The following is a 13,958-nucleotide window of genomic DNA, read 5'->3' on the forward strand; positions in this document are numbered from 1 at the left end:
TACAGTATATGGATAGATAAAAAGAAGAAGTAAAAATGAATATTAGGCGTGAACCATAGAAGTACTGTTATGATTTAAATTTTGAGTTCGTATCTTGTTTATATACGAAGTTTTTTTATATACCGTATATAAGGTTATACAAAATTTCTTCTTTTCATTTAAATTAATATGTTGATTGGAGATATTAACAATGTATTCTTTTTCTGCATCGTAATTTGACTTCTACAATAAGAGGGGTATTTGCAACCCCAACTTTATGTTAAATGTGTGTTTGTGTGTACAGTGATACCTTGTCTTACAAAGGCCTCGTCACACAAACTTTTCAAGATACAAACCCGGGGTTTAAGATTTTCTTGCCTCTTCTTACAAACTATTTTCATCTTACAAACTATTTTCATCTTACAAACCCACCGCTGCTGCTGGGATGCCCCGCCTCTGGACTTCCGTTGCCAGCGAAGCACCCGTTTTTGCGCTGCTGGGATTCCCCAGAGGCTCCCCTCCATGGGAAACCCCACCTCTGGACTTCCGTGTTTTTGTGATGCTGCAGGGGAATCCCAGCAGGGGAATCCCATCAGCGCAAAAATGGGTGCTTCGCTGGCAACGGAGGTCCGGAGGTGGGGTTTCCCAGCGAGGGGAGCCTCAGTGAAATTGCAGCATCGCAAAAACACAGAGGTCCGGAGGTGGGAATCCCAGCAGCGCAAAAACGGGCGCTTCGGCTGGCAAAAGGGGTGAATTTTGGGCTTTCATGCATTAATCGCTTTTCCATTGATTCCTCTGGGAAACATTGTTTCGTCTCACAAACTTTTTACCTTAAGAACCTCGTCCCGGAACCAATTAAGTTTGTAAGACAAGGTATCACTGTATGTCAATTTTAAGAAAATCAATAAAGTTTATATATATATATAAAAAAGAAATCCAATAGTTTCTTTTATTCAAAGTAAAGTTTAAAATTGATTTAGAATATAATTACTATGTGATTATTTCAATCCCAGTTTAAAATGTCGTTTGTCAGCCTTGATTCTCCCTTTCTGCAGAGGGCAGAAGGCGATGCGCATTGAGAGATGGGCTCCACCTGAAGACTCACCTGTGGGCATCAGGATGAAACAGTCCTGACCCAGCAATGCAGCATTGATGGCTTCAAGCTGGTTGATCCGAAAATGATGTAGACCAAACCTTTTATGGAATATCTTCATCATCTCATTAGAATGTGGAAATGTTAAACCTCTGAAGGGTTCCAGGGTGGCATTTCTGGAAGGAGTATCCTTAATAAGTGGAGTAACTTGAAAGAAAACAAAATTTTGTTATGAGATTTAAAAAAATATATATTTTTATAAAAAAAAAATTACAACAAAAAAAAAAAATACTTAAAGAAAATGTGCCCAACACCAATAAACCCCACCACCACTTAGGGGGTTAAATAATTTGCAATAAGTTTCAATTGCTTCCTTAGCTCCGGTTTACATTTCTTTACATACAAATAGTGATTGGAATTTATTTTTCACATTGTCGTCATAAATTCTACTTACGATATAATTTTTGTGCCATCAGCTTCTCCAATTTATTTTCATCAAAGTTATTTAATCTTATTTCCTTAATTTCGAAGTGGGTGTGGTCCCCCATGTACCAGTACCAATTCTGGATTGTCCATTTATTGCTATCCTTCCACCCTAATACCACTACTGCTTGAGCGCTTTCCAAAGCTGCTGTTTTGATTTCTTTAAATTCTCGTAATTCCCCATATTTAACTAGTGTTGCTAATTCTTTTGTGATTATCCAATTAATGTTTAGCATATTGTTAATTTCATTCTGTACTTCCTTCCAAAATTTTTGAACTTCAACGCATTCCCACAGCATATGCATAAAACCTCCTTTTATTTGGCAACCATGCCAGCAATTTCCTTTCCCTTTCCTCTGGAAGTGTGCTAGTTTTACTGGCGTGAAGTACCATTTATGTAAAATTTTCCTTCTCATCTCTCTAATTCTTGTGTTCTTTATCTTATATATATTTTCTACTACTTCTTCCATCTCGCTTTCATTAATCCGTAATTCATTTTGCCAGTATCTTGTTAGGCCTTTAATCACTTCCTCTTCCACATGCTATAAATCTTACTAGCCTGTCCTTTTGAATCATTAATCTTTTCTTTCAATATTTTCTCTAGACAGTTTTCTTCTCTTAAAAGTTTGTTATGAGATTAAAGGCAAATATATATTTGCTGTTTCCAGAATTTATAGTCAGCCAATCATGTACTGAAACTTAATTTCATAAATAGGAGAATATCCAAATGTTTTAGAGGTGGGATGAGAGATGGAGGGAGTGTGTTACTAAAACACATTAATGATTAACTCTCAGGAGGTTTCACCCACTTTATTGCCACTCATAAATGTATAAAACTATGTGAAGTCTGGAAGAGACTGCAGTTTGCATCTCAGCACACAGCTCAGCCAGTGAAACACATTCAGTCTCCACTTATTACGACATAGCAACTTTGGATATAATGCAGCTAGATTCAAAATTACAATTACGGCGTCACTTAAAGACATTACACCCCAATCATGTTGATAAGCCGCTTGAGTTTTTTGCAGCAAAAACATGCTGAATATTGCAAACAATCGTCCCGGCAGAGTTTGGGGGGGGGTGTGTGCAAAATGTTTACTTCTTCTTCGGGGGCGGTTTAACACAAAATACTTGAGAAACACTGGGTTAATATGTGGATAAGAGTTTCTGATGCAAGATTCTTTGTACTCTTTGCCATAATTTCCTTCTGCAGCTTATTTCCCAGAATGCACTAAAAAGAAGAAATTGGTTATTATTTATTTATTTATTTATTGGATTTGTATGCTGCCCCTCTCCGTAGACAAATTCTGGCTGACTTTCTAGGCAAAAGAAGTCAAAGCCCAATTATGACACACTGGAATGTAATGGCCTCTGACATAATGGTCCAAGCAAGATAAAGTCAGTCTTATTTTGGCCCTGAATTTATTTATTTATTGGATTTGTATGCCGCCCCTCTCCGTGGACTCGGGGTGGCTAACAACAGTGATAAAAACAGCATGTAACAATCCAATACTAAAATAACTAAAAAAAACCCTTATTATAAAAACCAAACATACATACAGACATACCATGCGTAAATTGTAAAGGCCCAGGGGGAAAGAATATCTCAGTTCCCCCATGCCTGACGGCAGAGGTGGGTTTTAAGAAGCTTATGAAAGGCGAGGAGGGTGGGGGCAATTCTAATTTCTGGGGGGAGTTGGTTCCAGCGGGCCAGGGCCGCCACAGAGAAGGCTCTTCCCCTGGGTCCTGCCAAACGACATTGTTTAGTTGACGGGACCCGGAGAAGGCCCACTCTGTGGGAGCTAACTGGTCGCTGGGATTCTTGCAGCAGAAGGCAGTCCCTGAGATAGTCTGGTCCGGTGCCATGAAGGGCTTTATAGGTCATAACCAACACTTAACTTACCAGGGAAACGCTCTCCCCTCACTGAATGGTCCATGAAAGAAAAACTGCTATGCAGAAGATCAGCGCCTGCTTTGGACGCGACCGAGTTTGTTTTCAAACACAGATTTGCTGCAGGGGAGATGCCCGCAGCCGGCTGGCCCTGGGAGGCGACTCTGGCTATGGAAGCACTTATTGCATCATCCAAGTCATCCAAATCTTCAATATCAAAATCATCCTCGTGAAGCTTCTGCCCTCCAGGTGCCAAAGGACTCTCGCCCCCCACCTTGCTCGTAAGCGGACTTGTTCCATTCAGCGGTGAAGGCCACCAGCGTGTTTCTGGATTTTGGAGCCCAGTTATTCCACCGGCTTCCCTCTTGGGACACGATACGCTTGAACTTTTCACAGCAGAAGAGGACACGTCCCAGGTGGATTCTTTCACGAGGACAGATGTCTTGGCACCGGCCCATCCTTGAGAGGGTGGCGGATGAAGGACACGCAGGGGGGAAACGTCAGCAAGCCGCTTGACAGAACAGGGTCCAGAAGTAGAGGCGGCGCCTTGAGGGAGGGAGGAAGAAATTTTTCCCAGCTGGGAAGAGTAACTTCCATCGTGGGAGCCATCGCAGTCAAAATTACCTTTGCAGTTTATATCTAGAAATTTATCAGCACCTGTTCTGTTTCCATTTCTGGAATTGCTCAGCAGTTTTCTTCTGTGTATAAAAATAAATAAAAGTTATTGTTTTTAAAATTCCCAAATGAATTTGCTGTTTCCTTCCCAGAAGCTCTTCTTCTTAATCTTTTACCTTTCTTACAACTATAGGCAGGGAATTTAGTTCCCTGTCTATAAAACATAGTTGACATTAAAACATAGAAACACAGAAAGATAGAAGTCTGACGGCAGAAAAAGACCTCATGGTCCATCTAGTCTGCCCTTATACTATTTTCTGTATTTTATCTTAGGATGGATATATGTTTATCCCAGGCATGTTTAAATTCAGTTACTGTGGATTTATCTACCACGTCTGCTGGAAGTTTGTTCCAAGGATCTACTACTCTTTCAGTAAAATAATATTTTCTCATGTTGCTTTTGATCTTTCCCCCAACTAACTTCAGATTGTGTCCCCTTGTTCTTGTGTTTACTTTCCTATTAAAAACACTTCCCTCCTGGACCTTATTTAACCCTTTAACATATTTAAATGTTTTGATCATGTCCCCCTTTTCCTTCTGTCCTCCAGACTATACAGATAGAGTTCATGAAGTCTTTCCTGATACGTTTTATGCTTAAGACCTTCCACCATTCTTGTAGCCCGTCTTTGGACCCGTTCAATTTTGTCAATATCTTTTTGTAGGTGAGGTCTCCAGAACATATGTTTGAGTGTATTATATAAAAGCAGTTCCACAATTTTGATTTAGATAATAAACTGAACTGATACTATATACAATGTATCTATCCTTAATAGCAATATATTTTTTCTGTGGAATCTTTCCTAACTGATAGGAACATTTTCAGTCGATACTGAGATTGAACAATTTCAACAATTCAATCAATGCTACGTAACCCTCAAAGGCCATGGATAATAAAATGCTGTCCTATTTAAAAAGTATTTTAAAATTATTATTCACCCATGAGTTTCCTGCAGACAGGTTACAAGCGGTGTGCCACAAGGGTCTGTTCTGGGTCCTATTCTATTTAATATGTTTGTGAGTGACATAGGGGAAGGTCTGGTAGGGAAAGTTTGCCTATTTGCCGATGACTCTAAAGTGTGCAATAGGGTTGATATTCCTGGAGGGGTCTGTAATATGGTAAATGATTTAGCTTTACTAGATAAATGGTCAAAGCAATGGAAACTGCAGTTTAATGTTTCCAAATGTAAAATAATGCACTTGGGGAAAAGGAATCCTCAATCTGAGTATTGCATTGGCAGTTCTGTGTTAGCAAAAACTTCAGAAGAGAAGGATTTAGGGGTAGTGATTTCTGACAGTCTCAAAATGGGTGAGCAGTGTGGTCAGGCAGTAGGAAAGGCAAGTAGGATGCTTGGCTGCATAGCTAGAGGTATAACAAGCAGGAAGAGGGAGATTGTGATCCCCTTATACAGAGCGCTGGTGAGACCACATTTGGAGTACTGTGTTCAGTTCTGGAGACCTCACCTACAAAAAGATATTGACAAAATTGAACGGGTCCAAAGACGAGCTACAAGAATGGTGGAAGGTCTTAAGTATAAAACGTATCAGGCAAGACTAAATGAACTCAACCTGTATAGTCTGGAAGACAGAAGGAAAAGGGGGGACATGATCGAAACATTTTAAATATGTTACAGGGTTAAATAGGGTTCAGGTGTTTTTAATAGGAAAGTGAACACAAGAACAAGGGGACACAATCTGAAGTTACTTGGGGGAAAGATCAAAGGCAACATGACAAAATATTATTTTACTGAAAGAGTAGTAGATCTTGGAACAAACTTCCAGCAGACGTGGTTGGTAAATCCACAGTAACTGAATTTAAACATGCCTGGGATAAACATATATCCATTGTAAGATAAAATACAGGAAATAGTATTAGGGCAGACTAGATGGACCATGAGGTCTTTTTCTGCCGTCAGTCTTCTATGTTTCTATGTTTCTATTGTATTATCTAATCATCAAGAAGTCTCTCGTTCTGAAACATTCCTGTTTCTCTAATATTTATTTATTTCTTTATTTATTGGATTTGTATGCCGCCCCTCTCCAGAGACTCGGGGCAGCTAAGAGCGACAATAAAACAGTGTACAATAGTAATTTGGTATTGATGATTAAAAATCTATTAATATAGAAAAAAAACCAAACATACATATATACATACCATGCATAGAATTGTAAAGGCCTAGGGGGAAAGAGGATCTCAGTTCCCCCATGCCTGGCGGCAGAGGTGGGTTTTAAATTGTTTATGAAATATAATAGAAAGGAACAATTTTCCCCGTTATAGAGTAGGTATATTTTCCAAGTCTGGACTTCTGTGGGGGTTTTATAGCCCCGAACTGAACAGCATTGAAATTATGAGATACTAAATCCCCAATGGAAAAAAGGGGATTTATTTGAATAATTCTGCTTCAGAAATAAATATGGACTCATAACCAGTAACAACGAACCTTCTACTTTCTACACGTTACTTTCCATACCTAAAAAAAGCCTGGTCTGCTTTATTCGGCCTGCATTAAGAGCTAAGAGAATGTTAGGGGATTGAACACTTTGCAACTTGGACAAATCTATCCCATCTTAATTTTTGGAGGTAAAGAAGCAAAGACCCTCATTGCATGGGGTGAGGTATCATCAGTACGCTGATGATACCCAGCTTTACATCTCCACCCCATGTCGTCAATGAAGCAGTGGAAGTGATGTGCCGGTGCCTGGAGGCTTTTGGGGCCTGGATGGGTGTCAACAGACTCAAACTCAACCCTGATAAGACGGAGTGGCTGTGGGTACTGCCTCCCAAGGACAATTCCATATGTCCGTCCATCACCCTGGGGGGGGGGGGAATTATTGACCTCCTCAGAGAGGGTCCGCAACTTGGGCGTCCTCCTCGATCCACAGCTCACATTAGAGAAACATCTTTCAGCTGTGGCGAGGGGGGCGTTTGCCCAGGTTCGCCTGGTGCACCACTTGCGGCCCTATTTGGACCGAGAGTCACTGCTCACTCATGCCCTCATCACCTCGAGGTTCGACTACTGTAACGCTCTCTACATGGGGCTACCTTTGAAGAGTGTTTGGAAACTTCAGATCGTGCAGAATGCAGCTGCGAGAGCAATCATGGGCTTTCCCAAGTGTGCCCATGTTACTCCAACACTCCGCTGTCTGCATTGGTTGCCAATCAGTTTCCGGTCACAATTCAAAGTGTTGGTCATTACCTATAAAGCCCTTCATGGCACCGGATCAGGATATCTGCGAGACCGCCTTCTGCCGCACGAATCCCAGCGGCTGGTTAGGTCCCACAGGGTTGGCCTTCTCCGGGTCCCGTCGACTAAACAATGTCGTCTGGCGGGACCCAGGGGAAGAGCCTTCTCTGTGGCGGCTCCGACCCTCTGGAATCAGCTCCCTCCAGAGATTAGAACTTCCCCCACCTTCCTTGCCTTTCGTAAACTTCTTAAAATCCACCTCTGTCGTCAAGCGTGGGGGAACTGAGACATCTCCCCCTGCCTATGTAGTTTTTGTGAATGATATGACTATGTATGTTTTTTATATTGGGGTTCCTTACTTTTTAGACTTTTTAAATGTACTATTGTTATTTTACATAGAAACATAGAAGTCTCACGGCAGAAAAAGACCTCGTGGTCCATCTAGTCTGCCCTTATACTATTTTCTGTATTTTATCTTAGGATGGATAGATGTTTACCCCAGGCATGTTTAAATTCAGTTACTGTGGATTTATCTACCACGTCTGCTGGAAGTTTGTTCCAAGGATCTACTACTCTTTCAGTAAAATAATATTTTCTCATGTTGCTTTCGATCTTTCCCCCAACTAACTTCAGATTGTGTCCCCTTGTTCTTGTGTTCACTTTTCTATTTTAGATTCTAATTATTAGATTTGTCATTATGTATTGTTTTTATCACTGTTGTGAGCCGCCCTGAGTCTACGGAGAGGGGCGGCATACAAATCTAATAAATAATAATAATAATAATAATAATAATAATAATAATAATAATGTATGACTGTAACTCGTTGCTTATATCCTAAGATTTTTATTAATATTGCTTCTTCATTGCTTATTTGACCACTATGACAATCATTAAGTGTTGTACCACATGATTCTTGACAAATGTATATTTTATTCTATGTACGCTGAGAGCATATGCACCAAGACAAATTCCTTGTGTGTCCAATCACACTTGGCCAATAAAATTCTCTTCTATTCTATAATAATAATAATTCCCAACAGACCTGCAATCTCTAAGCCGAAGCAGTTCTTGGCCACCTAGCAGAGATTTCAGCTCTCTTTCTGGAATGGAGTCCACCAGTTCACAGATATCTTCCATTACACATAGCAGGGACTGGCCTGAAATGTAACAGGAGTCAGTCACGTATTTTGCAATGTACCATCAAGGCAAAGCTAGCTGACTATCATCAAAAGATTGTGGAAATATGTCATAATGTTTTACCTTCTTTCCTTCCTTTGCTCCTTTCGGTCGTTTCTCCAAACTCTGGAAGTTGGTTCCCCGAGAGTTCAGGGTTCAGCGTGGTCTCATCAGCTGTTCTTTGAGGAAAATGCCTAAAAATGTTAAGAATTATTAAGAAATCCAGACGTGTATCATGAAGTAGGTACACTTTATACATCAAATAGAATTTTCACGAGACAGTGATTTTATGTACACATCCCCAGTACTTCTGTCAACAAAAACTGTATGTACAGTGATCCCTCGATCTTCGCGATCTCGATCTTCGCGAAACGCTATATCGCGATTTTTCCCACCCGATGACATCACTCTCTTCCTTCCTTTCTCATCTTTCTTTCTCTCTCTCTTTCTCTATCTTGCTTCTTCCTCTCTCACACTCTCTTCCTCCCTCTCTCATCTCTTTCTTTCCTTCTCTCTCTTTTTCTATCTCTCCCCCTCTTGCTGGTGGGCGGCGGGCGGGCGGAGCGAGCGGGGGCATCAGTGAGGAGCCGGGGTTTCCCCTTTGCGTGGGCGGCGGGGAAACCCCGATCTTCGTCTGCTCGCTGCTGCTGCGCTGCCGAGCAGATCAGCTGCTGGGCGGCCGCAGCAGCAGCGAGCAGACGAAGATCGGGGTTTCCCCGCCGCCCACGCAAACTCCACCATCTGCGCATGCGCGGCCATGGAAAAAGGGCACGCATGCGCAGATGGTGTTTTTTACTTCCGCAACCCTACATCGCAAAAAATCGATTATCGCGAGGGGTCTTGGAACGGAACCCTCGCGATAATCGAGGGATCACTGTATTCCTAGTCAATCATTAGAAAAGTATGGAATTCATGAATTTGAGTAAAACAAAAATTTGTCAATTTTTCAGTAAGTGTTTCTTCCCATTTGCTTAAATACCACCAGCTAGAGAAATTACAGTGATACCTCGTCTTACAAACCCCTCGTCATACAAACTTTTCGAGATACAAACCCGGGGCTTAAGATTTTTTTTGCCTCTTCTTCCAAACTATTTTCACCTTACAAACCCAAGCACCGCGACTGGGATGCCCCGCCTCCAGATTTCTGTTGCCAGTGAAGTGCCCGTTTTTGCACTGCTGGGATTCCCCTGAGGCTCCCCTTCATGGGAAACACCACATCTGGACTTCCGTGTTTTTGCGATGCTGCAGGGGAATCCCAGCAGCGCAAAAATGGGCGCTTTGCTGACAACCGAAGTCTGGAGGTGGGGTTTCCCAGCGAGGGGAACCTCAGCGAAATCGCAGCATCACAAAAACATGGAAGTCTGGAGGTGGGGTTTCGAGGACTTCCGTGTTTTTGCGATGCTGCAATTTTCCTGAGGCTCCCCTCGCTGGGAAACCCCACCTCCGGAGTTCCGTTCCCAGCGAAGCACCCGTTTTTGCGCTGCTGGGATTCCCCTGCAGCATCGCAAAAACACGGAAGTCCGGAGGTGGGGTTTCCCATGGAGGGGAGCCTCAGGCGAATCCCAGCAGCGCAAAAACGGGCGCTTCGGCTGGCAAAAGGGGTGAGTTTTGGGCTTGCCCGCATTAATCGCTTTTCCATTGATTCCTATAGGAAACATTGTTTCATCTTACAAACTTTTCACCTTACAAACCTCGTCCTGGAACCAATTAAGTTCGTAAGACGAGGTATTATTGTATTTGATTTTCCAGTTTTTGCAATAATACACCTGTCGCTAAAAGATGTATTGATTAATTAGGTTAGGTCGGTTAACAAAGCTTTATAAAAACAAACAATAAATCTTCAATGGAATGAATCACCAAACATTGTTGAGGATTTTTTTCAATTATTGCAGATTATCTAAATCACTACAATCCGGTTTCAGGCCTCAATATAACATTGAACTGATATTGATCCTGTCTCTCCGTGATCTCTCAGTACTTGTGAGAATTATCTATAGCAGTGATTTTCAACCTTTTTTGAGCCGCGGCACATTTTTTACATTTACGAAACCCCGGGGCACATTGAGCGGCGTTGGGTGGGTCTAAAAAAAGTTTGGACAAAAAAATTCTCTCTCTCTCTCTTCCTCCCTTTCGCTCTATTTCTCTCTCCCTCTTTCTCTCCCTTCCTCTTTCTCTCTCCATCCCTCTTTCTTTCTCTTCCTTCCTTCCTCTCTTTTTTGCTCTCTTTCTCTCTCCTTCCCTCCCTCTTTCTCTCTCTGTCTTGATCTCTCTCTTTCTCTTTCTCCTGCTTTCTTTCTCTCTTTCTCTCTCTCTTGCTTTCTTTCTCTCTCTCTTGTTCTCTTCCTCTCTTGTTCTCTCTTTCTCTCTCTTTCTTTCTTTCTCTCTCTCTCTCTCTTGCTTTCTTTCTCTCTGACTTTCGCGGCACACCTGACTATGTGTCGCGGCACACTAGTGTGCCCCGGCACACTGGTTGAAAAACACTGATCTATAGAATCTAGACATCTAAGGCCTAGATAGATACAAAAGTACTGAACTTCCGACCTTTTGGACAGCGACCTTCCCAGAAAATGCGAAAGAACACAAAAGCATGTTTACACTCTGTATCAGAGATGAAGAAATCCTATTTTTCAGGCCAAGAACATTCATAAAGGAAAAACAACAACTTGATGGATTAATCTAGAGAGTTCCGAGGAACTATGATGAAATTGGATGCAAGACAACCCCATATATGGACAAATCATGGACAGAAGAAGGGGTGTAAACAAGACATAAAAATTCTATATAAGATGATTCTTGTAGTTAGGTACTTTACCTTCTGAGGTACGGGTATTCTTCCTGTGACTTCTCTAGGTCCCTGTATGATCCTGTATGATCATGCCGGAAACTTTGTTTATGTTATGTTATGTTTGATATATGTTTCTATGTTTTATTTATTTATTTTTTTATTCAATTTTTATGCCACCCTTCTCCTTAGACTCAGGGCGGCTTACAACATGTTAGCAATAGCACTTTTTACAACGAGCTAGCTATTGCCCCCACATCCGGGTCTTCATTTTACCCACCTCGGAAGGTTGGAAGCTGAGTCAACCTTGAGCTGGTGATGAGATTTGAACCGCTGACCTTCAGATCTACAAGTCAGCTTCAATGGCCTGCAGTACAGCACTCTACCTGCTGCGCCACCCCGGCTCAATCATGTTTTATATCATGTTGTTAATAACGATTTTTTAGCTTTTATTCTCTTGGTCTGGGGAAATTTTCTGACAGTACTTGATCAAGGAATCCTTTGAGCCAGCAGGAGAGGAACCCTCCCAACAATTTTACACTAATGACTGTTGCAACATCCCCATTGTCATGTGATCAAAAGTTGGGTGCCTGGCAACTGGTTCATATTTGTGATGGTTGTTGGTGTCCTGCGCTCAACGGATTCCCTTTTGCGCCCTTCTGACAAGCAAAGTCAGCGGAAAGCAGATTCACTTCACTACCATATTACTAACTGAACTGAAGAGATTCACTTAACTATAGCAAGAAGGGTCATAAAATGGGGCAAAACTCAATAAATGTCTTGCGCAGTGTTTTACGGTGGAGAATTGCAGGCTACTTCTGCTGATCACCATTTGCCAACGGTTTGGCAGATCGATTCTCACCAGGCTCAAGACTGACTCAACCTTCCATCCTTCCGAGGTGGGTAAAATGAGGACCGAGACCTTTGGGGGCAGATGTCGTTTGGCAGGAGCCAGGGAAGAGCCTTCTCTGTGGCGGCCCTGACCCTTTGGAACCAACTCCCCCAGATATCAGAGTTGCCCCCACCCTCCTTGCCTTTCGTAAGCTCCTTAAAACCCCCCTCTGTCGTCAGGCATGGGGGAATTGATACTTTCCCTCCCCCTAGGCTTATAAAATTTATGCATGGTATGTTAGTATGTATGATTGGTTTCTAAATTGGGGTTTTAAATTAACTTAAATATTAGATTTGTTTACATTGTATTATTATTGCTGTGAGCCGCCCCGAGTCTGCAGAGAGGGGCGTCATACAAATCTGATAAATAAATAAACAAACAAACAAACAAACAAATAAATAAGAGGCTGATTCTGTAAACTGCTTAGAGAGGGCTGTGAAAGCACTGTGAAGTGGTATATAAGTCTAAATGCTATTGTTAGTGCTTGCTTAACAACAGAAATTTTGGAACAATTGTGGTAGTGAAGACTACCTGTCTAGTGGAGAAAGGAGGAAGCCTTCTGGATCTGTCCCCTTCCTACCCCCATGTGATTTGGGGGGTGGGGGTGGGGTGGAAACAAAACCAGGAAGAGCTTGATCCTATGCTGACAGCTACTGGTAAACATCACTCTTTCCTCTGGGGATGTTTAGAGTCCAAGCTCACCCAATTAATAGTCAGTTAATTAACACTTAATACCGTCACCTGCTTTTTAGAACAAGTTGCTTGTTTTACCTTGTTTTATTCTTTAATGAGAGTTCCCGTTCAGTTGTGTAGAGCGAGCATACCCTGTTTCCCCGAAAATAAGACGGACCCGCAAGTAAGGCATGTCAGAGGTTTTGCAGAATTTGCTAATATAAGGCACCCCCCGAAAATAAGGCGTAGTCAAGTTTACAATATGGTACGGTGGAAAAACATACGGTACCATTCAAAGCTGTTCATAGTGGTACCGTAATGTGGGGTCCCCTGCTGGCCCATTACTAGCAGACACAGTCGTGCTGCTGTCCACCGCCATTACAGTCTCCACTACAGTGCGTAGACCAGTGATGGGCAACCTTTTGAGCTTGGTGTGTCAAAATTCGCCAAAAAACCGAGCATAACTCAGGTGTGTTTCACCTTGAGAAAAAAACACTTTCACTCTCACTCTCTCTTCCTCACACTCTCCTACTCTCTCTCTCTCAACACAAACTAACCACTACATCTAACCATCTCTACTCATCTCTTCTTCTCTTCATTCTCTCCTTCTCATCTTTCTCTTCCTCTTCTCCCTCTTCTCCCTCCCTCTCTCCTCTCTTTCCTTCTCCTCCTTCCTCTCTTCCTCTCCTTCTCTCTTTCCCTCCTCTCCTCTCTTTCCTCTCCCTCCTTCTCCTCTTCCTCTCCTCCTTCTCCTCCTCTTCCTCTCTTTCCTCCTCTCACTTTTCTCCTACTCTTCCTCTCCTCTTTCTTTCTCCTCCTCTCTTCCTCCTCCTTTTCCTCCTCTCCTCTCCTTCCCTCTCCTTTCTCCTCCTCTTCTCTCCTTTTCCTCCTCTCCTCTCCTCTCTCTTTTCTCCTCCTCTTCATCTCCTCCATTTCCTTCTGGTTCTCCTTCTCCTGCTCTTCCTTCTCTTCTCCCTCTTCCGCTTTCTCCTCCTTCTCTTTCCTCCTCTCTTCCTCTCCTTTCTCCTCTTCCTCCTCCTCTCATTTTTCCTCTTCTCTTCTCCTTTATCTCTCCTTCCCTTCCCCTCTTCCTCCCTTTCTCCTCTCCCTCTCGTTCACTTTTCTCTCCCTT

General features: G+C 42.4%; 1 protein-coding gene across 2 annotated transcripts in view; it reads right to left on the reverse strand.

The window, feature by feature from the left end:
* Positions 1–8,671, reverse strand: part of BLM (BLM RecQ like helicase) — a 33,089-nt gene extending 24,418 nt beyond the window's left edge. The window contains exons 1-5 of one of the 2 annotated variants that reach the window (XM_070762392.1): positions 8,565–8,671; positions 8,347–8,461; positions 4,104–4,144; positions 3,459–3,992; positions 1,085–1,279 (exon numbers count right to left, since the gene is read on the reverse strand). In XM_070762392.1, coding sequence (XP_070618493.1) covers positions 1,085–1,279; positions 3,459–3,992; positions 4,104–4,144; positions 8,347–8,441 — 865 coding nt within the window. In that variant the 5' untranslated portion in view covers positions 8,442–8,461; positions 8,565–8,671. Of the gene's footprint in view, positions 1–1,084; positions 1,280–3,458; positions 4,145–8,346; positions 8,462–8,564 lie in introns of both variants that reach the window. The other variant, XM_070762391.1, reaches the window with a different exon arrangement.
* Positions 8,672–13,958: the final 5,287 nt, after the last annotated feature.

Source organism: Erythrolamprus reginae, chromosome 10 (genome assembly GCF_031021105.1).
Source record: "Erythrolamprus reginae isolate rEryReg1 chromosome 10, rEryReg1.hap1, whole genome shotgun sequence".
Taxonomy (NCBI): Eukaryota; Metazoa; Chordata; class Lepidosauria; order Squamata; family Dipsadidae; genus Erythrolamprus; species Erythrolamprus reginae.